The 27117-nt window shown below is 49.3% G+C and overlaps 1 protein-coding gene across 3 annotated transcripts in view; it reads left to right on the top strand.

Annotated features, from left to right (window-relative positions):
- Positions 1 to 27117, top strand: part of LOC144772194 (uncharacterized) — a 233405-nt gene that overhangs the window by 172700 nt on the left and 33588 nt on the right. For all 3 annotated transcript variants that reach the window (XM_078656322.1, XM_078656324.1, XM_078656323.1), the window contains exons 9-10: positions 9159 to 9236; positions 14645 to 14743. In XM_078656322.1, the coding sequence (XP_078512448.1) occupies positions 9159 to 9236; positions 14645 to 14743 (177 nt within the window). The remainder of the gene's footprint in view (positions 1 to 9158; positions 9237 to 14644; positions 14744 to 27117) is intronic.

The following is a 27117-nucleotide window of genomic DNA, read 5'->3' as shown; positions in this document are numbered from 1 at the left end:
GCAGAGAATCAGGGAAAAAGCCTTTGCTCCATCGGCTCCGATGCCATCACCGCAGCCGCAGAAGGACGCTCCGGCTCAGCCTTCTGGGAAACTCCTCTTTCTCTTGCCACCTAAGGAGGCGCCGAAAGCGTTTTCGACGAAATCGGCTCCGAAACAGGGTTCCTCGCTGCCTGACCCTCTTCCACGTCGTGTACTCGAATCGGAAGACGATTCAGAGCATTTCATTGATGCTGCCACCGGCAAGCTGACACTCTATAAACGGAAGATCACTTCGGAGCCGGTGGACCCCTACGTCATCCCGTTGAAAAAGAAGAGGGTGCCCCTTGACGCCTCAGGCCTCACGGAACCGATTCAGCCTCCTCCAAGACGGAGCCCTACTCCCTCCCCAGAACACTCTGTGGGTGAGGAATATGATGAGGATGAACAGTACAATTTCCCTATCGATGAACCTGATGTACAACCAGATTCTTACGACGACACTGGTGACCAGAACACCCAAGGTGTGGGCCAAGACCCGCAGACCTTTAATGCACGTGCATCCCCGACTGAGGACTCAGCAGGATTTCATGCACTAATTGAACGGGCGGCGGCCAATCATGATGTGGACATGCATGCCGACCCGGTCGAGGAAGACTTCCTTTTTGACACCTTTGCCATATCTGAGAGGACAGTAAAGACACTTCCTATGCTGAAAGGTGTTCTCAAACATGCTGGGGACATTTTTAAGGAGCCTACGAGGGCGAGAGTGGTCAACCCTCGCATTGAAAAGAAGTACAGGCCTGCACCTGCGGACCCCGTCTACATCCGGGGACAATTGCCACTGGACTCCCTTGTGGTTGCCAATGCCAGGAAACGTGCCAACTCCCAGACAACGGGTGAAGCTCCTCCCCCGGATAAGGAGTCCAAAGTGCTTGAGGCAGGAGGCAAAAGAGTGGCTGCACAGGCGGCAAACTTTTGGCGCATCGCAAATACACAGGCGCTCCTGGCGCGTTATGATAGGGCGCACTACGACACCCTAGAACAGGTTATACAACACCTGCCCCCACAGTTCCAAGAAGGCACCAAAATGCTTATTGAGGAAGGAAAGCTAATATCAAACGCAGCCATCAAGTGTGCACTTGACGCTGCGGACACAGCTGCTAGGGCTATCAACACTAGCGTTATGCTGAGAAGACAAGCCTGGCTCCGCATCTCAGGGTTTAAGCAGGATATTCAGACAACAATTCTGAATCAGCCAGTCAATCCTGATAGTCTGTTTGGTCCGGATGTTGACACCACCCTAGAGAAAATAAAGAAGGACACGGAAACTGCTAAGTCTATGGGGGCCCTGCAGTCCCAACAGTTTCGTGGCAGCAATTTTCGTCGCTCAGGTGCACGTGGAGTCACCAGAGGACAGATGGGTCAACAATCCCAGTTCTCCAAAGGTGGGGCGCAATCCTCGTTCACTAAACAGAACAAGGGAGGTTATAGGAATAACAGCAACAGAGGTCGCGGCAGAGGAAACAACAGCTCCCGCACCTCTACTCCAAGCAAACAGTGACTTTCTGTCACTGCCCCCCGACCACCTAACACCTGTCGGGGGGAGACTGCAGCAGTTCCTGCCCGTCTGGAGAAACATCACCACAGACAGGTGGGTGCGACAACTAATCCAGTATGGTTATTGCCTAGAGCTGAAATCCACTCCACCCAACATCCCACCGAGGCAAAGGCCTATGTCCGCAGAGCACTTGCACTTATTGCAGCAGGAAGTGGTGGCGATGCTGCAAAAAGGCGCAATCGAGCTCGTGCCGGTGGGGGAGGAAGGCACAGGGGTATATTCCCTGTACTTCCTTATTCCAAAGAAGGACGGTTCTCTCAGGCCCATTCTCGATCTACGTCCCCTCAACCTGTACATACTGTCAGAGCATTTCCATATGCTTACACTGCAGCAGATTCTTCCCTTGCTAAACCAGGGAGACTTCTTAGCGACCTTAGATCTCAAGGATGCTTATTTCCACATTCCACTACACCCGTCACACAGGAAATACCTAAGGTTCACTATTCAAGGCAGGCACTACCAGTTCAAAGTCCTACCCTTCGGAGTCACTACGGCCCCGAGGGTGTTCACCAAGTGTCTAGCGACAGTGGCGGCGCACCTCAGGAGGCAGAATATCCATGTCTACCCCTACCTAGACGACTGGCTCGTACAAGCCAAGTCAGAGCAACAGTGCGCCGCAGACATGTCGACTACAATTCACCTTCTTCACGATCTGGGTTTCTCCCTAAATTACCCAAAATCGCATCTTCAGCCGGCACATGTCCGGCAGTTCCTGGGTGCTACGATCAACACCCTGACGGCCATGGCTCAGCCAAACCAAGTCAGAATCGACAGCATTCAGTCACTGATCCAACGATTCCGACCAAGACACTCCCTGCCAGCGAGAGTGTTCATGCAGTTGATTGGCATGATGGCCTCCTGCATCTTCATAGTCCCTCACGCACGGTTACATATGCGCCCGCTCCAGGAGTGCTTAGCGAATCAGTGGACACAGGCTCGTGGGCAATTGACAGACCTAGTGTTGGTTACCAGTCGGGCATACGACTCTCTGCATTGGTGGACTCCACACAACCTTTGCAAGGGCCGACTGTTCCAGGAGCCTGTGCCGCAGATTATCCTGACAACGGACGCGTCTCTCCAGGGATGGGGAGCTCATGTGCTCACTTACACAGTGCAGGGACTATGGACGACGCAGCAACAGAAGATGCACATCAACTATCTGGAACTGATGGCAATCTTCATGGCGCTCAAGTCCTTCATTGTACATCTGAGCAACAAGGTCGTGCTAGTCCGGACGGACAACATGACCACGATGTACTACATTCAGAAACAGGGGGGCACCCACTCGCCACAGCTGTCTCATCTGGCTCAGAGCATGTGGAAGTGGGCCATTCAGAGGAACATTTTCCTCATGGCAGAACACCTCCCGGGCAAGGACAATCAGATGGCGGATCTGCTCAGCAGATACAGCCATCAGATGCACGAGTGGGAGATACACCCTTCTGTTCTCCACCCGTTCTTCCAGCAGTGGGGTCATCCGGAGATAGACCTGTTCGCAACAAAGGAGAACGCAAAATGCCGACTCTTTGCCGCCAGGTTCCCTCACCCACAGTCGCAGGGGAATGCGATATGGATGAACTGGTCAGGCAAATTTGCATACGCTTTTCCGCCAGCCCCTCTAATACCGCTGGTCGCAAGAAAGCTAAGGCAGCACTCCATGACTCTCGTCCTGGTTGCTCCAACGTGGGCACGACAAGCTTGGTACACCACGTTCCTCGAACTCTCAGTGGTGCCGCATCAAAGACTGCGCCTCACGCCCAGTCTTTTGACGCAGAACCATGGAGACATTCAGCATCCAGATCCACGACAGCTCAACCTGGCGATCTGGCTCCTGAAGTCCTAGAGTTTGGATACCTTAACCTACCTCCAGAATGCATGAGTATCATCAAGGAGGCGAGGAAACCAACTACTAGAGCATGCTATGCTGCTAAGTGGAAGCGTTTTGTCATCTACTGTACGTCCAATGACATCAACCCACTAGATGCATCTATTCCCAACATCATCTGCTATCTGTTACATCTCTACAAGTGCAATCTGGCGTACACTTCCATTAGGATACATCTCTCAGCCATAGCGGCTTATCTTCAGAACAGGCAGCACCTCTCTGTCTTCAGAGTGCCCGCCATTAAAGCCTTCCTTGAAGGTCTGAAGAGAGTCATTCCCCCAAGAACACCACCAGCTCCGGTGTGGAACCTCAACGTCGTTCTCACCAGACTGATGGGGCCACCATTTGAGCCACTGCACTCGTGTGAGCTCCAATTCCTTACGTGGAAAGTGGCCTTTCTGATAGCTATTACGTCTCTGAGGCGTGTCAGTGAGCTGCAAGCGCTCACCATACAAGAGCCGTTCATTCAAATTCACCCAAATAGGGTAGTGCTACGCACTAACCCTAAATTCCTTCCTAAGGTGGTGTCACAGTTTCATCTTAACCAGACTATCGACTTACCAGCATTCTTTCAAAACCCGCAAACGGTGGCGGAAAGAATGCTTCATACCTTAGATGTACGGAGGGCGTTGATGTACTACATAGACAGAACACAACCCTTTAGAAAGACAAAACAACTCTTTGTTGCCTTCGCACCACAACACAAAGGCAACCCAATTTCTAAAGCAGGGATAGCCAGGTGGATTGTTAAGTGCATCCAGATATGTTATCAGAAAGCCAAGCGCACTTTAACAATACCCCCCAGAGCGCACTCCACACGCAAACTGGGGGCATCCATGGCTTTCCTAGGGAACATTCCTTTAGAGGATATTTGCAGAGCAGCCACGTGGGTCACACCACATACCTTCACAAAACACTACTGTGTTGATGTGCATTCCAAGCAGCAAGCAGCTGTAGGACAGGCTGTTCTCAAGACACTTTTTCAGGTTTCTGCAGCTGGCACGGGCAACCGCCGCTGATGGAGGGACTGCTATGTATTCTATGCTAAGATATGAATTTAGCAGCCCACATGCCTCGAACTGAATATGCTACTTACCAGTATGCATCTGTTCTTGGCATGTAGGGCTGCTAACATTCATATCGCCCGCCCTCCTCCCCGGTGCCTGTCGCAGCTGCAGATATACTATTGTATTTATTCATTAGCATGGACATCCTTTACACTTTCACTCCATCTCCTGCCACAATGGCGAAAAACAATCTGGGGATGGAGCCGATGCCCATGCGCACTGTAGTCCAGGGGAGGAGCCACCTATCTCAGGATACTTCGAAGACTCTTCCAGGACAACAATGTGCAATCATCCGAGCCCAACACTAGGCGGCGATCTAATGCTAAGATATGAATGTTAGCAGCCCTACATGCCAAGAACAGATGCATACTGGTAAGTAGCATATTCATTCCAGTCCAGGGAGGACCTGGTATGGCAGTTCGAGCTGGAATGTACCCATTGGGCACAGGGTCAAGACTGATTTGCATATGGCTGGGTTCAAACTAGAACGGCATGGTGAGCAAAAAACAATGGACTTAGGTCCAGATCGCTGTACTGGGGTGATAGTATGACATTGTTCGGCATTCTGTCGATCAACTGTTGTTTTTGACTTTGTGTGCCCAACCCAGTCATAGATTTTAGCCTGTTTTTGAGGATGTGCCTTTTTGTGCCTCACCCTATTCCTAGCCTGTGAGCAGTGTTTGAGGATGGGGAATATGTTCCCTCCTCATTCATAGACTGGTAAATTGTTTTGGCTGACACTATGTGTGCCCCCTCCACATTCATAGCCAGGGGACACTGGTTGAGGGTGGTACCGTCTATGCCCACTCCCAGTTAAAGACTATGTGCAGTGTTTGAAGCTGAACCTGTGTATGCTTTATAGACTGTGTGCAGTGTTTGAGTCTGGGGCTGTGTGCCCCTGCCTCCCTTTCATAGACTGTGTGCAGTGTTTGAGGCTGGGGCTGTGTGCGTCTGCCTCCCTTTCATAGGCTGTGTGCAGTATATGAGGCTGGGGCTGTGTGCGCCTGCCTCCCTTTCATAGACTGTGTGCAGTGTTTGAGGCTGGGGCTGTGTGCGCCTGCCTCCCTTTCATAGACTGTGTGCAGTATTTGAGGCTGGGGCTGTGTGCGCCTGCTTCCCTTTCATAGACTGTGTGCAGTGTTTGAGGCTGGGGCTGTGTGCGTCTGCCTCCCTTTCATAGACTGTGTGCAGTGTTTGAGGCTGGGGCTGTGTGCGCCTGCCTCCCTTTCATAGGCTGTGTGCATGGTATGAGGCTGGGGCTGTGTGCGCCTGCCTCCCTTTCATAGACTGTGTGCAGTGTTTGAGGCTGGGCCTGTGTGCGCCTGCCTCCCTTTCATAGACTGTGTGCAGTGTTTGAGGCTGGGGCTGTGTGCGCCTGCCTCCCTTTCATAGACTGTGTGCAGTGTTTGAGGCTGGGGCTGTGTGCGCCTGCCTCCCTTTCATAGACTGTGTGCAGTGTTTGAGGCTGGGGCTGTGTGCGCCTGCCTCCTTTTCATAGACTGTGTGTAGTGTTTGAAGCTGAGCCTGTGTATGCTCCCTCCTTTTCATAGATTTGTTGCAGTGTTTGAGGCTGGGGCGTTCTGTTCCTCTTCCCATTCGCAGACTTGTAGCAGTGTTTGAGGCTTGATTGTGTGTGTCTCTCTTGTCCATAGACTGCAAGCAGTGTTTGAGGCTGGGTCTGTGTGTGCCTGCCTCCTTCATAGACTTTGTGCAGTGTTTGAGGCTGAGATTGAGTGCGTCTGTCTCGTTCATAGGCTGCGAGCAGTGTTTGAGGCTGAGATTGTGTGTGTCTGTTTCGTTCATAGGCTGCGAGCAGTGTTTGAGGCTGAGATTATTATTATTATTATGTTTCTTGTATAGCGCCTGAATCGACCCCCGAAGGGGTATCTCCGCGCTTGCCTTAGGAACCCGTCCTGGCTTTTCCCTGTGAGATAGCCCCTACAGGGCATCCCCAAGGTGAAAGCCAGGCATCCCGCCGCAGGGGGGCCGTTGTGGAGATTAAGCAAGCTTAATGCCCAGAGTTGCAGAGTGTGAACCCATGATTAGGTCAGGCACCTAAGCGAGAATTATCGAGTCCATGGACATTTGAGCTCAAGACCCTGCCGCGTCGGGAATTGAACCCTGGTCCCGGGTCTGACCTCTGCTTCAGGGTCTGCCTGCTCTAACCAGTGAGCCACACTTCTCCATTGTGTGTGTCTGTCTCGTTCATAGGCTGCGAGCATTGTTTGAGGCTGAGATTGTGTGTGTCTGTTTCGTTCATAGACTGTGAGCAGTGTTTGAGGCTGAGATTGTGTGTCTGTTTCGTTCATAGACTGCGAGTAGTGTTTGAGGCTGAGATTGTGTGTCTGTCTCGTTCATAGACTGCAAGCAGTGTTTGAAGCTGGGGCTGTGTGTGCCTGCCTCCTTCATAGACTGTGAGCAGTGTTTGAGGCTAGGGCTGTGTGTGTCTGTCTCGTTCATAGACTGTGTGCAGTGTTTGAGGCTGGGGCTGTGTGTGTCTGTCTCGTTCATAGACTGTGTGCAGTGTTTGAGGATGGTGCTGTGTGTGCCTGCCTCCTTCATAGATTGTGTGCAGTGTTTGAGGCTGAGATTGTGTGTGTCTGTTTCGTTCCTAGACTGCGAGCAGTGTTTGAGGCTGAGGTTGTGAGTGTCTGTCTCGTTCATAGACTGTGAGCAGTGTTTGAGGCCGAGGCTGTCTTATTCCGACTACGAGCAGTGTTTGAGTGAGGAATGTGTGTGCATTTCCCCATTGATAGACTGTAGATGGTGCCAGAGTAAGGCTCTGGGTGCCAACTGCATCCATAGCCAGCAGGTAGTGTTTGAGGATGGAGCCATGTGTGCCATCTTATTGATCGGCTGAGCAGGGTTTGACACAGATATCACTGTGTCCAGCAGTGGCGTAACGAACCTTGAGGGGGGCCCCCCCTGCAGGGTACATGAAGGGACCCCCTCCGGACGCAATCTAGAGCTCCTCAGCAGAAGTGCGGTGCTGACGGGGCCCCCTGGAGGGCGAGGTCCCCCCCGCACTGCGGGGGCTGCAGGGGCCTGTGTTACGCCCCTGGTGTCCAGGCCCTATTCATGGACTGCGGGCAGTGTGTTGGTGCGGCACACTCCGCTCCTTCCTCAAACACTACTCGCTGGCTATGAAGGCAGATGGATATCAAAGCCCTATCCTCAGTCACTGCCCACAGTCTATTATTGCGGACTGGCACACATATTCCTCACTTGTCGCCTTATTAGTACAACTGTTTGTAGTTGTTGCTGCTTGTTGTGCCTGTTAGTTGGGTGGCATAAATGACAGTTATGGTTTTAGAAATTACCATTTTGGATTAGTTTATTCTTATGCGGATGCGTACTGAAAAAACAAGTTCCTTGTACAAGAACACAGGAACATGCCTCCCTCTTACCGTCTTCGTGTCTTTAGGAATGTAGGAAATTGTAGGATTTTACTTCAACAGATTTCACTAAATGTTTTGAAGAAGTTTGCAAACTTCATGAAATGTCACAAACAGTGGAAGCAGAAAGCGAGTTTGCTATTTCTTTACTCTTCTAGTTGTTAAAGGGTGGAAAGCCTTTTCCCCAAGCATTTAAGCTGCTAGAGAATCATTCCTTGTTGAAGGCATTGGCTTTAGAAAAGCCTTTAAATTAGTTAATTTTGTGCACTGATCTTAGTGGCCACACACACCATTAGAAGCGGCACAGAATGAGTGAAGAAGCAGATGCCGCATGCTGCTTTTAATGGTTAGTTCAGCCACTTAGATGGAGTTGTTAATTGTGTGTTCTTTTGTACTGCGGGAAAGCTATCTATTGGTGGTGTAGCAGATTACAAGAACCCTAAAATAGTAAATCAAGAAAATACAACACATGGATATTTGGCTGTTTTTTCAAAAAAATAATTGAAACAGTTTAGGAGTATTATTGATGCATCTTAATATGCAAATAATGTTATCATAAATTAACATTTTGCCTTTCTTCAGTCAAATCAGGAAAATTAAGCTTTGCCGTCACTTTGCTGAATACCCACCTGCAAATTGATCTTTGTGGGAGGAAACATGTTTGTCTATACAATTTTATCAAGGTGTAGTTGAATAATGAATGAATGAATCAAGCAATCAATCAGGGGTTTGTTAAAGCGCGACTACTCACCCGTAAGGGTCTCGAGGCGCTAGGGGTGGGGTGGGAGGGATCTGAAAAGGAAAAAAATTCCAAAGTATTGTGATATAAATTATACATTTTCGCTATTTGAGTTAGAGGAATTATTTTCACACCCTTAAATAAAATGCCTTTTCACACAGAACTAATTAATTAGTTAGACCTTAAATATACTTATTTGATAGTGTAGAATCATGTCTTCATGTTCTAAAGAATCTGTAGCCCTTTCTGAGAGAGCTGTACTGGACAATGGTCTTGGACTGGTTGAACTCACAATATTTACTCTAACTGATAAGATCATTCACTGACACCAAACGTTTCATTCACACTAAATCTTTCAGGAAGAATATTGTTGGCTCAATTTGTATTTATACAATCTTCAAAACTGGATGCAATTACTTTTTGAGACTTGTAGGAGTTGTTGACATGTTTTACCTGGTTATATTTCCTCCATCAGGCATTTTTTTGCAGAAATCAGAAGAGCGAGTTCAAGTTGTTGAGGAAGTTGACGCAAGCATCATCGACCCGGAATCCAGTGAGTAGCAGATTCTTTTGAGCTGTCTCAGTTGTGGGGTTCAAGGTTGGAAGATATCTCCTAAGGAAGAAACACTCGCTCCATTAGTGATCTCTTCTCGACATGGCAGTTCGAATAAGCCTCAAGGACCTGCAAGCGCCTGATTAGCCGTGCTTTATAAATCCTGATCGATTGATTGAAGATCTAGCCAGGGGGGACTAAATGGATGCCTCTCCCCATACACACAAGGGTTTTTATAAAAATACTTAACCAATCCCTCGGCGAGCTGTCGAACAGCTCTGCTCCACACAAAGCAGCACTCCTAGCTTGGGCCTTTTATATTTTGATCACTGGAAGGATTGTACACTAAGGGGCTCTCCTAGAAAATCTAAGGTTGGCTGAAACCCAATGGTAAATCAAAAAAGAACTCTTAGACATCTGAGGGGCCCACGATCCAGAACCTGAAAAACGAATCTCTAAATACACGAATTCTTTAATTCTCCCCAGAATTTACCATCTTACACTTAACTTTCTCCCTTTGTGATAGATCTTGTGCTTATTTTTAAGGGTGTTAATTTTGAGTCTGTATAGCTCACAAAACAGGTTAAATCTATCAATAAGGGTTTGCAGACCAGACTGTGTCTTGGGAAGGAGGACGTCTTGGCCGAGAAGAAAAGGGCCAGAACTCTTTGGGTAGCTAAGATTGCAGAATCATTTGCACAGTTCATCAAAAACTCTACACAATTATTGATGTATAAAAGAAAAAGAGTTGGGGCCAAAACACAAGCACTGCGCACCCCTTTTTGAATGGCAGTTTTCTCAGTCAATTCACTGTTTGGGCCTCAGTGAATCAGTGGATAATTCCCCAAATGCGGGCACATAATAATATTGAGCAGACTACTAGGAATTCCCAGCCCAGAAACCAAATTCCATAATCTCCCTCATGGGACCAGATCAAAAACTGCCTGAAGATCAATAAAAGCAACAAAAAGTGCCCCCCACCAATGTCTACTGTCTTCCACTTGGCCATCGAAAGTCGAAGACCTGGTCTACAGGTCCGGTCTTAGGTCTATATCCAGCCTGCAAGTGGGTGAAAATAGAGTTCTCATCAATCTAATCCAATAGGTTCCCCAAGACCTTCTGCCAGAAGTTCTTTTGCAAGTTGTCTAGAAGACTGATAGGGCGATAGTTAAGTGGGCAATTGTGACTTTCTTTTTTGAAAACCGAGACTATTTCGGCTTCCTTCCACGTTGTGGCATTGCAGCAAAAGCTGGGAGTGCATTGGAAACAACATTCATATAAGGCACTTGTATATTTGGATTGGATATAAAAAGGTAAGATGAAATCTTGTCATGCCCGAAGCCTTACCCTTCTTCTGCCAAGATACCACTGCTGCTATCTCAGTATGGGTAAAGGAAACTGGGGATCAATCAATCAGGATTTGTAAAGTACGACTAATCGCCCGACAGGGTGTCCAGGCACTTGCAGGTCCCGGTGGCTCATTTAAACAGCTAGGTCTTCAGGGCTCCACGGAATTCTGGAACTGAGGTGATGGTCTGGAGTTGCGTTGGAAGGCTACACAAAAAACACGGGTAAGAGCAAGGAGAAAACAGTGACAACGAGGGGAAGGAAAGGTGAAGGCACACAAAAAACGGTGGGAAATACAGGACAAAGCAGTGAGAGCAAGGGAAAAGCAAGGAGAAGGCACTCAAAAGATGGGTGGAAATGAATAGGCATCAGCATGGCACGTGGTTGCAAGTCTGACCAGTTAAAATCAGAGCGTTATGGTCACTCTCACCTCTACATACCACTGCCATATCCCACATAAACCTCCATATCCGGATGTCTAGAATAATATAATCGATGTGGCTGGAGTACATCTCTCTTAGGAAGTTGGGAGCAGGAGTGGCATCGGAGAGAGAGCTGCCATTACATGCTCGAACCCCGTATGTAAGGGTTAGGTCGACCATTTGGCGAGCAACCCTAGAGAGGTGACTCCTCACGAGGGATATTAACTCTGGAATATCCCACATGTGTTCATCGGAATACAACCTGGGTAATGCTATGTAGTTCATAGGTTAAGTTCAGGTCACCTGCAACAATGACATAATGGGCCCTGATATGTGGAGCCAGGATCGCTTTCAATTAGTGAATAGTTGGAGGTTCCTTCTGGTCACCGGAACTCCAGTTATAGATGTTAATTAACAAAAGAGGTATTCCTATGGAGGGGGTTGTGATCAGCCCTTGGATGTAAGACAACAAAAAAGGCAACTCCATTATGCAGACCCTCCAGGATTTCGCGATTTCGCGGCTTGCCGCGAAATCTGCACTTTTTTTAAAATGCCGCGATTTTTACAAAAGTGCCCGCGAAATCGGCACTTTTGTAGAAATCGCAGCATTTTTACAAAAGATAATGCATGCCGCTATATCCTGGGGGGTCTGAATAGGTTAGTGCCAAGAAACTACGAAATGACGAGTAAAAAGATCTTTAGGTAAGACAAGTGGAGAAGCGTGGCTCAGTGGTTAGAGGCGGCAGACCCGGAAGCTGAGATCGACCGTGGACCAGGGTTTGATTCCCCGCCTCGGTGGGTCTCGGGCTCAAAAATTCCACGGACTCGACAATTCTCGCTCTGGTGCCTACTCAACTCACGGGGTCACACTCTGCGACCCTGGGCAATAGCTTGCTTAATCTCCACTACGACCCCTCGCGGCGGGATGCCTGGCTTTCACCTTGTGGACACCCTGCCGGGGTTTCTCACAGGGGAATACCAGGACGGGTTCCTTAAGCAAGCGCCGGGACGCTTACGGGCAGCTGTGCGCTTTACAAGTCCAACACATTTACATTTACATATTCCGAGAGGGCCTGATCAATGTTTCAGAAGTATCAAAGATGCAAAAAGCCCATTCTGCTGTTTTTGAGTTGCTAAACAAGTGTAACGTTGTGTGCATCTCACACAAAGTACACTACGGTAAAGTACACTGCAGAAAAAAGAACAAGAAAGTAGAACTACACACCACAAAAAAGAGTCTGATCTCAGGGTCAAGAACTACTAATCAAATGACCGCCAACAACACACTGGAACATGGCCGTGCAGACGGATGCCCCGATCCCCCGGCACACTTCAGCAAGATGTGTCATAGAGTGCTGCCTGTTTATTTAGAAATCTTGCACAAGTGAGTGTGTACATTTTCATGCGGCAGTGAATCATTCATGAAGTTCCCCGCTAACAGTTGAGAAGGTAAAGGAGTGCTCATCTGAGGCAAAGACCAGGACAGCAGATAAAATGGCAGACAATCTGAAGCATAAAAAAAAGAGAAAGGTAGAATGGTTGAATTGGTCCAAGCCACTGGAATGTGTGCCAAAGCAGTTAGCATCACCTGTTGTTTTGCCTGTGAGTCACTCTGAGAGGTACGGTGTTCCCACATGTGTGCTGTGGTTCTCTGAGAGATATAACACAAAGTGCACCTCAATGAGAAAGCGCGACAATGCTGAACGTTAGACTACTGTGCCCTGTAGCTTGTGTTTGACTATGTCTTTCTATGGTTAGGTAAGGATAATTTGTTCAGGCCCACTAAACAGCAGATGTGCAGCCCATATTGTGACTTACCAAGAGTATAGAGGGGCTTGAAGCCTGCCAATTGCGCACATTTGGTTAATTGTTCTTATCTACCTAATTTTGCCGCTTCTTATTCTTGTCCCAGCTTGTCAATCATGCCTTTGTCCCTCCCAATGAGCATTGCCTTTCTATCATTGCTTTTATTGGCTTGCATCCCTGCTTCCACTATTTGTCTTTCAGCCACAACTTTTTTCTTTTGTGTTAATCACTCCAGGAGAGTGCATGCGCTTCTGGTGTCTCCCACATGCATTTTCCTCCCCTGCAGTCTGTGTTGCTCTTCGACACCCTATACTATCGCGCAACTTCCTATGAAGTGTCTGGAAAAAGTACATTTATTCACATTTTGTCCTGAATTTTGACCCTCTGTCCTGAATTTTTAACCTTACCGTCTTGAATTTGCACCCATGCCATGTTGGCCACCCTATTCTGGAAACGAGAGCTGTGCAGTGTAGAGTGGGCGTGGAGGTGCAATGCAGTGCGGGGATGTGCGCTGTGACAGATGCACATCTGGAAACGAGAGCTGTACCGTGTAGAGTGGGCGTGGAGGTGCGATGCAGTGCAGGGATGTGTGGTGGACAGAGTTATCTATGACAGAGTTTGAGGATACAGACGGTGATAGGGGGGGTCAGCTGTCAGAAAGACAGAGCAGTGAGGGGCGCCGCTGTGGGCAATCATTCCCTCAGATTCATTTTGCTCGCGGGACGCCTGTGATGCTGTTTTGCTGCCCTGGGCTGCTGACGGGCAGTCTTTTGCTTTTCGAGGGAAACAAACTGTCTACATTGTAAATAAACCAAATATACATAGCTTCATGTTGTTAAATAACAAAAAAAACGAAGATATCTGTATTTGTTGTAGGAAAAATGGCCAAATGAAATGCCGCAAAATTGCCACTAAATTTCCATATTTGTGCCGCTAAATTTCCATTTTTGTGCCGCTAAATTTGCTAATCCATGCCGCTATATCCTGGGGGGTCTGATTATGGAGCATATCAATGTACTATTCAGCCAAGCAAGCAAACCAGCCAATGGTCGCCTAACAGCAGGGACACAGTAGCTCTTAAATACAAATCTATTAACATTTTCTACGACCAATGCCTCCTAGAAAATACAAATCCCTCATTCATCAATAAATTTACCCCACTCTGAGTCCCCTAATTTTGACTTAATCCAACATTCCAATTAAGAATAGTTGTAGTGTGTGGTATGTTGGTACGACGACAGGATGTGTCGCTGCTATGTCTGTGTCAACTAATGGAGAGTCAGCTAAAGCTGTTGTGATTGCTGGCAATTTATCTGAATGTGAGCTAGTGTGGCTTTGCTAGCAACCAATTTTGGAAACACAATCCCAACTAAGAACAATGGGAAGTAGATGGAGCAGTAAAATCTGGGGCTTTATGGGTAAGAGCAAATCAATCCGTCTGAGAAACTACTGGGTGCCAGAAATCGGTTTGCTGTGGGAAGACAGAAGGGAGATTCTGTGGGGTGATGGGTTGATTTCAAAGGCTCTGATAGCAGATGATGATAAAAGTAACCCAATGGAAGGGGTTTAACAGTGCCCTGACTTACAAAAGCTTGGGTCCACATAAACAATGGTATCCTGAGGAATAGTTGGATGCCACACAAGTACTGAGTTGTTTCCTTTTTCTACCTACAACCCATGATGAGGGTCGCTGTCCACTGATACAGGATGATTGGCTGTCTTCGAGTGGAACCTTCTCTTCCACACTGTTTTGATTTGCCAAGAATGATTTCTGTTGAGCATTATTATATTTGCTTCTTATAAATAATTACAAATATTTTTTATATGTTAAAGGACATGGAGTTTTTTCATTCAGCTCAGAGAATAAGGAATTGGCCTATTGCAAGGACCATGATGACAGTACCAGAATAGAAAGCTCTGAAAGTTTCACAGGTGAGTGAATATTGCTCGGCTAGTGTGAATCAGAGGCATTAATAGGAAACAAGCCCGTGCTCTCAAGGGCTGTGCAATCGCCCATTGTGTCCTTCCTGTCACCTTGCTTCACCCTCCAATATTCACTGTTCCTCTCAGCAACGTCCTGTCCTCTCTTAAATGATTTTTGCTCTGCAACAGTACAGTAACAAGAGGCCATTATGGCCTCCTAGAATCAGTTGTTAAAAAGAGTTTCGTAAAACAGACCATCTCAAGTAAATCTTATTGCGTGGTCTGGAGGGTTCTGCTGTTGGCCACGGACACTTGGTGTTTGCTGGACTTTGAAATATCAAGCCACAAATGATGTGCAGAAATCTTAAATATCTATTTTTCTGATCTATGATGAAATCATTCTTGATGTTCATGCTTTAGGTTTGGTCCAGATTGTGTTGCAACGAACGGTTCTGTGGTGTTGAAGTGGTCTATTTTTACTTTTGTTTGAAAGCTTAACTTTTTTTCTCCCCTTTGTGATTTCATAACCCAGATACAGGATTTTCAGAATTCATCCCTTGGGCTCGTGTTCAAGGCCGTATAACATGGCAATAACACACTGCTGGTTTTGTTTCACATCCGTCGATTGCTTGCAGTATTTGAGGATGGATGTCTGTTTGGCCTCAGCTATTCTTAGACTGTTTGCAGTGTATGAGGATGGCCCTGTATGCCATTCCTCAGCCATAGACTAGAGGCAGTATTTGAGGCTGTGTGCTTAACTCAATTGTAGAGTGTGAGCAGTTTTTGAGGATATACCTCTTGGTGCCTCTCCCCATCAATTGCCTGTGAGCAGTGTTTGAGGATGGGGGATGTATTCTCTCCTCATTCACAGGCTTTGGGCATTTTCTTTGGCTGTGACTGTGTGTGCCACCTCCACATTCATAGACTGGGGACAGTGGTTGAGGCTAAAATTGTGTGTGCCCACTCCCCTTTAAAGACTATGTGCAGGGTTTGAAGCTGAGCCTGTGTATGTTCCCACCCTTTCAAGACTGTGTGCAGTATTTGAGGCTGGGGCTGTGTGCTCCTCTTCGCATTCACAGACTGCGAGCCGTGACAGAGGCTGAGATTGTGTGTCTGTCTCGTTTATAGACTGCGAGCCATGTTTGAGGCTGCGGCTGTCATTCATAGACTGTAGCCGGTATCTGAAAGAAACACATTAGTGTTAGAATCCTTACTTTAGAATATCCCCAGGCGTCAGACTGGATCCGGAAAGCTTTCGTCAGCAATACCCCTGCGGCTCCGTGTCCGTCGTCGTGATCGCCAGAATGACGTCGCTGCAGTACTTAGATGCCGCCCTTGTGCGCTGACGTCAGTTCTTCTTTTATCCGCGCCAGCAAACGCAGATCCGGGAAGAGCAGGTACCCTTAGTAGTTTTTTGACTAACTTTTTGGACATCTTTGTCTATCTTTTTCGAGTCGACTCGATTCCTGGTGCCAGTAAGGATGCCTGGTTTCAAGCCATGTGACGCCTGTCAGCGACTGATGTCGGTTACCGACCCCCACCGTCTGTGTCTCTACTGTGTGGGGGCCGACCACGATGACAAGTTGTGCCCCGACTGCCGGGCCTTGACGTCGAAGGCTAGGCGGGAGCATTCCCGTAAGCTCCTCGAGCTCCGGCAGTCAGCTCCGCGCCGCTCGAGGTCTCGGTCTCGGAGGAGTTTGAGGGACCGGTCGCAGAGCCACAGCCATCATCGATCGTCTGGATCCAAGTCCGCGCATTTGGGTAAGTCGAGGCATGGCAAAAAGAAGTCGAAGAAGCATCGTCGTTCTTCGACTTCCCCTCGCAGTCGCATCCAGCCCCACACCTTCCGGTCCCTGGACTTGATGCGACTCCGGCCCAGATCAGAGACTTCCTCGTGGCCATGAGGACTCTCTTTCCGCTGTCGAGACCTCCCGGCGCGCCCTCCCGCCTGCAAATCTGACTGGGGGTCCTAGCCCTGTGTTGCCGGCGGCTTAGGCCTCTGCACCGCAGGCGACTTCGGTTCCGGCGTCGCAGGACCCCTTGGGATCCAGGCCTGGATCCCGGTCGACGCCAGTTGACCTTATGACTCCTCCGCTGGCGCCGCCCCCCACGGTGCCACCCTCGGTGCCGTCCTCGGATGACGCTGTCCCCAGTTTCAGGCCCGGGCTCGGCGTCGGAGGGGCGCAGCTCAGAACCGTCTCAGATGCCGACTGGTGAGCTTTTCACCTATGCCCCGGCTCTGTAATATTTGCCTGTTTATTAGGACATGGATGAAGGGGAGTGGTCTGAGGACCCTCTGGCACAGCAGTGCCAGTTAAGTCCGGACTGGGCAGATGAGCTGGTGGGTGCCAGTGGTCTAGACACTTCGCCTGACACTGGTTTTCTCTTTCCTCCCTCCGTGGCTACGGAGGAGGGGGCACCTTATGCTGTGTTGCTGCGCAGGGCGGCTGCGGCCTTGAGCCTTGAGCTCCCTGCAGCGGCCGTGAGGACTAACCTCGTCACCGAGGTGCTTCAACCGCCAGTAAGCTCTTCGGAGCCTATGCTGCCGTTTAATGAGGCCCTCCCCGACGTTCTGATGGGCACTTGGTCCAAGCCCACCACAGTTGCCCCTGTGGATGGAACGTGGCCCGGCACCACCGCCCGGCTCCAGGCGACCCCTGCTTTCTGTCCATACATCCCACCCCTGAGAGCCTGGTTATCCAGGGCTCCACGTCCCAAACCGCATTCCCTACCGCACCCCGGATCAAGAATCCAAAAGGCTGGAACAATTTGGCAAGAAACTGTTTTCCTCCGTCAGTCTAGGATTGCGGTCCATTAATACTGCATGCCTTTTGGGCAGTTACACCCACTCTCTGTGGGATACGGTTGCGGATGTGCTGCCCCAGTGTCCGGAGGAGGCCAAGACACTGCTTGCCCAAGCTCTTGCTGAGGGGCGGGATGCAGCACGATACTCCATTCGATGTGGACTTGACACCACAGACTCGCTGGGCAGAGCGATTTCAATGATGGCGATTCATCGTCGTGCCTGGCTGAGGTCCACCAACTTTTCAGGGGATGTCCAAAACACTCTCATGGACATGCCCTTTGATAGCTGTCGCCTCTTTGGCGACAAGGCAGATAGCGCGCTGGAGCGCTTTAAAGATTCCAGGGCTTCGGCCCAGTGCCAGCAAACTTCTGCTTTTCGTCCCTATCATGGCCAAGGAAGGGGCGCCCCCACACACAGGCCGCAGAACCAACCTCAACGTGGTCGCGAACGTGCAGCCCGCCGTGGCGGAGCAGGGGGTCAGAGAGCCGGTCAGTCTACGTCTGCTCCCGCAACATCTGCCTCAAAGCCTTCCTAGTCCGAGCTTTCAGGCCCATTCCACGCCAGTGGGAGGCAGGGTTCACAATCACCTTCTCCACTGGTGTACCATCACTTCGGACAGGTGGGTGCTGCAAACCGTCCAAAGGGGCTACTCCCTCCCCTTCGAGGTGACCCCTCCAGCCATGCCACCACAGTACCCCACCGCATGTAGGGAGATCACTTGCAACTTCTGCAGGATGAAGTTACTGCCCTCTTGGCCAAGGGGGCCATCAAGCACGTTCCTGGGCCAGAAGTAGGACGTGGTTGTTATCCCCACTACTTTCTGGTTCCCAAGAAGGGCAAAGGGGGCCTGCGCCCCATCTTGGGCCTCCGGGGCGTAAATCGCTTCCTCCGGAAGGATAAGTTCAAGATGCTGACTTTAGCTCAGGTTCTGGCTGCCCTAGACCCTGGAGACTGGATGGTAGCATTGGACTTGCAGGACGCCTATTTCCATATTCCCGTCCTGCCGGTTCACCGGCGCTACCGGCGGTACACGGTAGGCCACGAGCACTTTCAGTTTACTGTGCTCCCGTTCGGCCTCACCAGTGCCCCTCGGGTGTTCAGGAAAGTGATGGCAGTGGTCGCAGCTCATCTGCGCAGATCAGTGGTTCCGGTCTTCTCCTATCTCGACGACTAGTTGTTGAAGGCTGGCTCGCCCCAGACAGTTATCTCCCACCTCCATACTACGGCCGACCTCTTGCATTCGCTGGGGTTCTCCATCAAAGTGCCAAAGTCACACCTGAGTCCCTCTCAGAAGCTCCTCTTCACCGGAGCGGTTCTGGACTCAGCGCAGTTTTGGGCTTATCCTCTCGAGGAGCGGGTTCAGGATAGTCAGGCTCTGATTCCGATCTTTCAGCCTTTATCCCACATTTCGGTCAGGATGACCCTACGGCTTCTGGGACTGATGGCTTCCTGCATCCTGCTGGTACATCACGCCAGGTGGCAGATGCGGGCTCTGCAGTGGGACCTGACGTTCCGGTGGGCACAGCATCAGGGCAACCTGTCCGACCACGTCCTGATCTCGGAGGGCACTGCGAGACAGTTGCAGTGGTGGCTCACGGACCACTACTGGGTCAGCGGCAGATCCCTCTCCCTTCCCCAATCGGAGCACACAGTGGTGACGGATGCGTCCCTCCTAGGATGGGGTGGCCACATGGGAGAGGCGGAGATCAGAGGCCTCTGGTCTCCAGCGGAGTCCCGGCTCCATATCAACCTTCTGGAGCTGCGGGCGATCCGACTTGCACTGAAGGCATTCCTTCCCTCTGTTCGGGGAAGTGTAGTGCAGGTGTTTACAGACAACACCACCTCCATGTGGTATTGCAACAAACAGGGCGGAATGGGGTTGTGGACCCTATGTCAGGAGGCTCTGCGACTGTGGACATGGCTGGAACATCAGGGCATCACCCTAATGGTTCAACACCTGGCAGGTTCCCTGAATGCCAGGGCGGACAAACTCAGCCGTCGGTGCATGATGGATCACGAGTGGCGTCTTAACTCGGACGTAGCGCAAGGTCTCTTTCAACAGTGAGGAAAGCCTTGGTTAGATCAATTCGCCACCGAAGAGAATGCGCAATGTCATCAGTTCTGCACGTTGGAATTTCGAAGGTGGCGCTCTCTCGGAGATGCTTTTCGTCGCAAGTGGAGTTGCGGTCTGTTTAGCGTTTTCTGCCTATACCACTTCTGCCCAGAGTGCTGAAGAAGATCAGGCGCGACCGGGCCCAAGTCATGCTTGTGGCTCCGGATTGTGCACGAAGATACTGGTATCCCGAGCAACTCAGTATGTCAATCGAACCCCCGATTCGACTGCCTCATCAGGAGGACCTTCTGTTGCAGCAACAGGGACGGTCCCCCACCTGAACCTGTCCAGCCTCCACCTACATGCATGGAGATTGAGCGGCGACAGTTGATGCCATTTGACTTGCCTCCTGAAGTATGTGATGTCATTCTGGCAGCAAGGCGTCCCTCCACAAAAACGGTATACGCCTGCAGGTGAAATAAATTTGTGGCATGGTGCACAGCAAAGGCTATGAATCCTCTCTCTGCTCTTTCTTCTTTCCCTGGCCCAGCAGGGCTCTGCTCTGGGCACTATCAAGGGCTATCTTTCGGCCATTTCAGCCTTCTTGAGGCTTCCTGATCAGCCTTCTCTTTTCAAGTCCCCTGTTGTAAATAGATTCTTGAAAGGCATTACTCGCATGTTTCCTCTTGTTTCCTTTGTAATGCCTCAGTGGGACTTGAATCTGGTGTTAACCTATCTGATGTGTGCTCCTTTTGAGCCGCTCCATAACGTCTTCTGACTCTAAAGACTGCTTTCCTGGTTGCCATCACCTCTGCCAGAAGAGTGAGAGAGCTCCAGGCTCTTTCCTCTAAGCCTCCTTTCCTCTCTGTCCATCTGGACAAAGTTGTTCTGAGGACTCGTCCTTCTTTTCTACCCAAGGTGGTTACTGCCTTCCACATCGGCCAGTCCATTACCTTGCCCACCTTCTTTCCGCCTCCGCATCCCTCGAACGAGGAAGAGAGGCTCCACCGTCTGGACCCAAAACATGCGCTCTCTTTTTACCTGAACCGCACAACAGTTCCGGGTGGATGACCAACTCTTTGTTGGCTACGTGGGTGTTAAAACCTGTGGCGGGTCGGGGACAATCGATATTTGCCCGGCGGTATTGCCTCTGTGACCCTCTAGTTATTTAATCAATGAAGAGGCAGGCGCTGGAGACTGGAAAGCAGGAAACAAGGTTTTTATTCTCTCCGGAGGAGAACACAACAAAACCGGCAGAAGGTATCGTTCTGAGGTGCTCTAACTGCATCCCTGAGGCCTGGCCTCTTATACACAAGTTTATCTTTTTATTGCATGTAACATATTCTCGTCGATACTTTGATGTACAGAAAGACATCCTCAGATCCCCCCCTTTCAGGCCCGTTCCCACACAAGGTTACAGTGGAAGTCCCCGCCCCGTTCACAACAGGTGATGATCATCGCGCAGCTGGATATTCCGCCGATTCACGGAGTGTGCGGGGTTCGATCGGATCTCGTAGGGCGGGGGGGGGGGGGGGGCTTTGATCAACCCGGGGATCCCTTGATGGAGGAAGCTTTTTATTGTACGGGGAGGGGCAAGGAACAGTATCGGCAGAGCTGGGTGTCGGCCTGGGAACGGGGAAGACAAAACGGGCACACGGGAAGAAGGGGGTTTGCATCTAAGGGCCGGAGATCATGAAAGGGAAGCAGGGAGGTGTCGCGCTGGGAACAGGATGAGGGCCTGGGGCAGAGCAGCGCCGAAGAGGGGTTTATGACTCAAGGCAGGTGCAAGCAGGGGGCGGTCAGCGTGCAGGCTTAGTGAAGGCGAAGGGCTATGTCAGGGGCCAGCGGCATGCAAAAGGGTTCGTTCTGATCGGGGCATCTAAAAAAATGGCGGGCGCGCACGACAAAAGTGTGGCATCAGGGGAAGAGGCAAGATGGCGCAGATAATGTTCACCAAAACGTACTAATTTTCAACATGGGTGCTAAGAAGGGACGGGCGGTGCACAAGCGGACCATCTCTATGTGGGTCATTTTGTGCATCAAGATCTGTTATTTCTTGGCTAAAAAGGAACCTCCTGTGGGGCTGCGCGCCCATTCCACTCGGGCCACGGCGGCTACTACTGCCTTGGGACGGGGAGTCCCTTTGCAGGACATTTGTCAGGCAGCTACGTGGGCCTCGCTGCACACGTTTGACAAGCATTACTGCCTGGACAGCCAAGTCCGGAGAGACGGCTTCTTTGGCCGTTCAGTTCTCCAGGACTTCCTGGTGGGATTTTGGTTCGCAGACCCACCACCGGGGTTGGTATTGCTGGGGTATCTATTCTAAGGTAAGGAATCTAACACTAATGTGTTTCTTTCAGATGCACAAGTTACTTACCTTCATTAACGATATATCTGTAAGAAACATTAGTTAGTGTTAAGAGTCCTTCTGCGAACCGATATCTTGGGTTAAGGAATTTCTCTGTCAGGGCCCTAGTTTCATGGCACCAGTGTTGGTTTCTTGCATGGATCTGCGTTCCTGGCGCGAAAAGCTATGTACAGAACTGACGTCAGCGCGCGAGAGTGGCGTCTAAGTACTCCAGCGACGTCATTCCGGCGATCACGACGCCGAGGACGGACGCGGAGCCGCAAGATGACGCCTACCGACGCGCAGGGGTACTGCTGAAGAAAACTTTCCGGATCCAGTCTGACGCCTGGGGATATTATAAGGTAAGGAATCTAATATTAACTAATGTTTCTTACAGATATATCGTTACCGAAGGTAAGTAACTTGTGCTTCAGGCTGTGTGCGCCGCACCCCATTCACAGACTGTGAGCAGCATTTGAGGCTGGAGCTGTGTGTGCCCGCCTTCTTCATAGACTGTGAGCAGTGTTTGAGGATGGTGTCATGTGTGCCCCCACATTCATAGTGTTTGAGGATGCGGCTTTGTGTGCCCGTCTGCATTCATAGCCTGCAAGCTGTGTTTGAGGATACAGCTTTGTGTGCCCGTTCTCATTCATAGTGTTTGAGGATGCAGCTCTGTGTGCCCGTCCACATTCATAGTGTTTGAGGATGCAGCTTTGTGTGCCCGTACGCATTCATAGTGTTTCAGGATGCAGCTCTGTGTGCCCGTCCACATTCATAGTGTTTGAGGATGCAGCTTTGTGTGCCTGTACGCATTCATAGTGTTTCAGGATGCAGCTTTGTGTGCCCGTACGCATTCATAGTGTTTCAGGATGCAGCTTTGTGTGCCCGTCAGCATTCATAGTGTTTGAGGATGCAGCTCTGTGTGCCCGTCCGCATTCATTGTGTTTGAGGATGCAGCTTTGTGTGCCCTCACATTCATAGTGTTTGAAGATGCAGCTTTGTGTGCCGTCCGCATTCATAATGTTTGAGGATGTAGCTTTGTGTGCCCGTCCGCATTCATAGCCACCAGGCAGTGTTTGAGGAGGGTGTCATGTGTGCCCCCACATTCATAGTGTTTGAGGATGCTGCTTTGTGTGCCCGTCCGCATTCATAGTGTTTGAAGATGCAGCTTTGTGTTCCCGTCCACATTCATAGCTTTTGAGGATGCAGCTCAGTGTTCCTGTCCGCATTTCTAGTGTTTGAGGATGCAGCTTTGTGTTCATGTCCGCATTTCTAGTGTTTGAGGATGCAGCTTTGTGTTCCTGTCCGCATTTCTAGTGTTTGAGGATGCAGCTTTGTGTTCCCGTCCACATTCATAGCTTTTGAGGATGCAGCTCAGTGTTCCTGTCCGCATTTCTAGTGTTTGAGGATGCAGCTTTGTGTTACTGTCCGCATTCCTAGTGTTTGAAGATGCAGCTTTGTGTGTCCGCCCTCATTCAGTGTTTGAGGATGCAGCTTTGTGTGATGAAGGCTGGGGCACTGTATACTGATTCCTGTTCATATCCTTCTGGCTGTGTGCTCTGGTCGCTATCCATATACTGTGAGTAGCATTTGAGGATGGGGCAATGTGTGCCCATCCCCATTCACAGACTGCAAACAAGTGTGTCTCTCTCCATTCATACACTACAGATAAAGTATAAGGATGATGCCATTTTCTCCTGATCCTCATTCATAGACTGTGTGCAGTGTTTGAGGCATTCACATACACGCCAGCTCTTCTCTCCTCTCCTCCCACACTCTTTCCACATTACCAACCCATCTGCTCTTACTTTCCATTATTGCTCCCTCTCACTCTTTCCCCTTAACAACACATTCTGCTTTTCTGTCCCCCCCGTTCGTCTTTCTTCCTCTTTTCGCAAAGCATCAACATCAAGTTCGAAGCATGTCAGCTGTAGATCACATGCTGAAGCATAGATCGCCATCTAGTGTTGGGTCTGGATGTTTGCACTTTGTATTTCTCCGAAGAAGTCTTACTTGTCACAGGGTAGGTGACTCCTCCCTTGGGTGATAGTGCGCATGGTCATCGACTCCATCTTCAGTTTTTTTTTTTTTTTCTGCCATCGGGTTCGGATGACCTAGGCGGTTGGCTGATCAAAGCTGCCACGTATCAACAATGCCGCAAGCATACTTCCATGACAATTCACTTGCTTCACCAGCTAGGATTCACAATCAATGTGTTGAAGTCACATCTTCAACCAAACCAAGTTCGTGATTACCTAGGAGCCACTATAAATACTTAAAGAGCTCTTGTGTTTCCCAATGCAGCCAGAATTCGATACATTCAGGCACTCATTTTCAAATTTCAAGCCACTCAATTACTTCCAGCTCTAGTGTTTATGCAACTGCTAGGAATGATGGCATCTTGTATCATTGTCGTTCCCCATGCCAGATTACACATGCGTCCACTTCAAGAATGCCTACATAGTCAGTGGAACCAGTCTCACGGTCTATTAACCGATCTAGTGTTGGTAAGCAGCCGTACTCATCGCTCTCTGCAGTGTTGAAACACCCAAAATCTGTCACATGGACGGCCGTTCATGGATCAGGTTCCACAGACAGTATTAACAGCGGACGCGTCCCTCACTGGCTGTGGAGCTCATCTTCAACAACACACAGTGCAAGGCCTGTGGTGCCATCAGCAAAATTTGCTCCACATCAATCATTTAGAGCTCATGGCAATCTTGCTATCTCTCAAAGCCTTTCAAGATCACCTAACTGGCAAAGCTGTCTTAGTCCGAACCGACAACTGTCACACTTAGCCCAAGACATCTGGAGGTGGGCTATTCACCACAATATTAATCTCCTAGCAAAACACCTACTAGGAGTCAACAATCACATTGCGGACCTGCTCAGCAGGCAGAGGGATCAAATACATGAGTGGGAACTTCATCCTCAGGTTTTCCACCCATACTTCCAAGCATGGGCAGTCCCCAAAAAGGCAAAATGCCAAAGCTTCGCCTCCAGGAATCCACACCCATTATCCAAAGGCAATGCTCTATGGATGAACTGCTCAGGGATATTTGACTACACTTTTCCGCCTCTCGCACTCATTCCATCAGTGGTTCGAAACTCAGGCAGACATCCCTCACGCTAATAGTAGTGGCTCCAACATGGACCCGTCAACTCTGGTTCACAACCCTGTTGGAACTCTCTGGTACCACATCACAAATTACATTTAACTCCCAGTCTCCTCACACAGAGCCATGGAGAAATCAAACAGCCAGATCCCAAACAATTGAACATCGCGATCTGGTTCCTGAAGTCATAGAGTTTGGTTATCTGAAACTACCACCAGGCTGTATGGATATTATCAAGGAAGCAAGAAAGCCTACTACAAGAGCCTGCTACGCAGCTAAATGGAAGCGATTTGTTATCTTTTGCAATAATAATCAAATCAACCCTCTGAATGCTTCCATACAAAACATTATCTGTTACCTGTTGCATTTACAACAGTCGTCATTGGCCTATACATCCATTAAACTGCATCTCGCGGCAATTGCGGCCTATCTCCAATATAGACAAAATGTATCGCTATTTAGAGTGCCTGTAATCAAAGCATCTATGGAAGATCTCAAAAGAGTTATACCACCAAGACTTCCACCTCCCCCAGTGTGGGATCTTAATATAGTCCTACCTAGGCTTGTGGACCCACTATTGGAACCCATGCACAAATCGGAATTAGAGTTCATTACTTCGAAAACAGCTTTCCTCATTGCAATGACTTCATTGAGGAGAGTGGGTGAACTTCAGGCACTAACAATAGAAGAACCCTTTTTCCAGCTACACAAAGACAAAGTAGTTCTTCGTACCAATCCTAAATTTCTACCTAAGGTAGTATCTGCTTTTCACATAAATCAGTCGGTTGAATTACCTGTATTTTTCCCTCAACCTGATTCTGCTGCAGAAATAACTCTACCAACCTTAGACGTTAGAAGAGCACTGTTGCATTAAAATGAATGAACCAATTCGTTTTGTAAGACCAAACAACTTTTTGTAGCTTTTGCACCACCTCACAAGGGCAATCCCATATCCAAATCAGGTATCGCTAGGTGAATCGTTAAATTAATCCAAATTTGGTACGCAAAAGCCAAAAGGACTCTAACAGTACCTCCTAGAGCACATTCCACTCGTAAGCTAGGAGCTACTATAGCTTTCATAGGCAACATCCCTATTACTGACATCTGCCAAGCTGCAACATGGTCCACACCACACTCATACACCAAACACTATTGTGTAGATGTGTTAGCCAGACAACAGGCTAATTTGGGCAAGCAGTACTTAAGACGCTCTTTCAGACAACTTCATCAGTTACAGGATAGCCACCGCTTATGGGAGACTGCTGTATAGTCTATGCTTCAGCATGTGATCTATAGCTCACATGCCTCGAATGGAAAATGCCACTTACCACAGTATGCATCTGTTCTTGGCATGTAGAGCTGTAGAGTCACGTGCGCCCACCCACCTCCCCGGGTACCTGTAACTGTTGTGGTTCTCCTCATATTATACATACTTACACATGGTCATCTCTATTCTTTAATATTACTCCATTCTCTAACCCTCTGACGGGAAAACAATCTGAAGATGGAGTCGATGACCATGCGCACTATCACCCAAGGGAGGCGTCACCTACCTCGTGGGTGGGAAGACTTCTTCGAAGAAAAACAAAGTGCAAACATCTGGGCCCAACACTAGATGGCGATCTATGCTTCAGCATGTGACTCTATAGCTCTACATGCCAAGAACAGATGCCTACTGTGGTAAGTAGCAATTCCTTCTTTCTCCAGACACCGCAAACTTGGAGACCTTCCCAGCATTAGACACTCAGTGCACGTGTTTCATTTGCTGGTTTTTTGACTGGTAATACATTGTGATGTATTGTACTGAAAAGAGGTGCATGTTCAGCACTTTCTAAAATGAATACAGGGTTGGTGGCGCATAGATGGAAAAGGCCTGGTACTTTGTTTCGTCTTTTGTTCAATTGTCCCCAGTCTGATTGTCTCTTGCTGCTGTGCCAAAAACCACCACAGATGGTGAGTTTGTCTACTAGATAGGGGGGTGGTGGTTGTGATTGCAGAAAAATTAAAAGGCAGGAGCAGGGCTGCTGTTTTGTGTATGATGCCTGCATCAAGCTCTGTTGA

Source organism: Lissotriton helveticus, chromosome 8 (genome assembly GCF_964261635.1).
Source record: "Lissotriton helveticus chromosome 8, aLisHel1.1, whole genome shotgun sequence".
In the NCBI taxonomy this organism is placed as follows: domain Eukaryota; kingdom Metazoa; phylum Chordata; class Amphibia; order Caudata; family Salamandridae; genus Lissotriton; species Lissotriton helveticus.
Note: the sequence above shows the minus strand (reverse complement) of the source record. Positions and strands in the feature narration are given on the sequence as shown.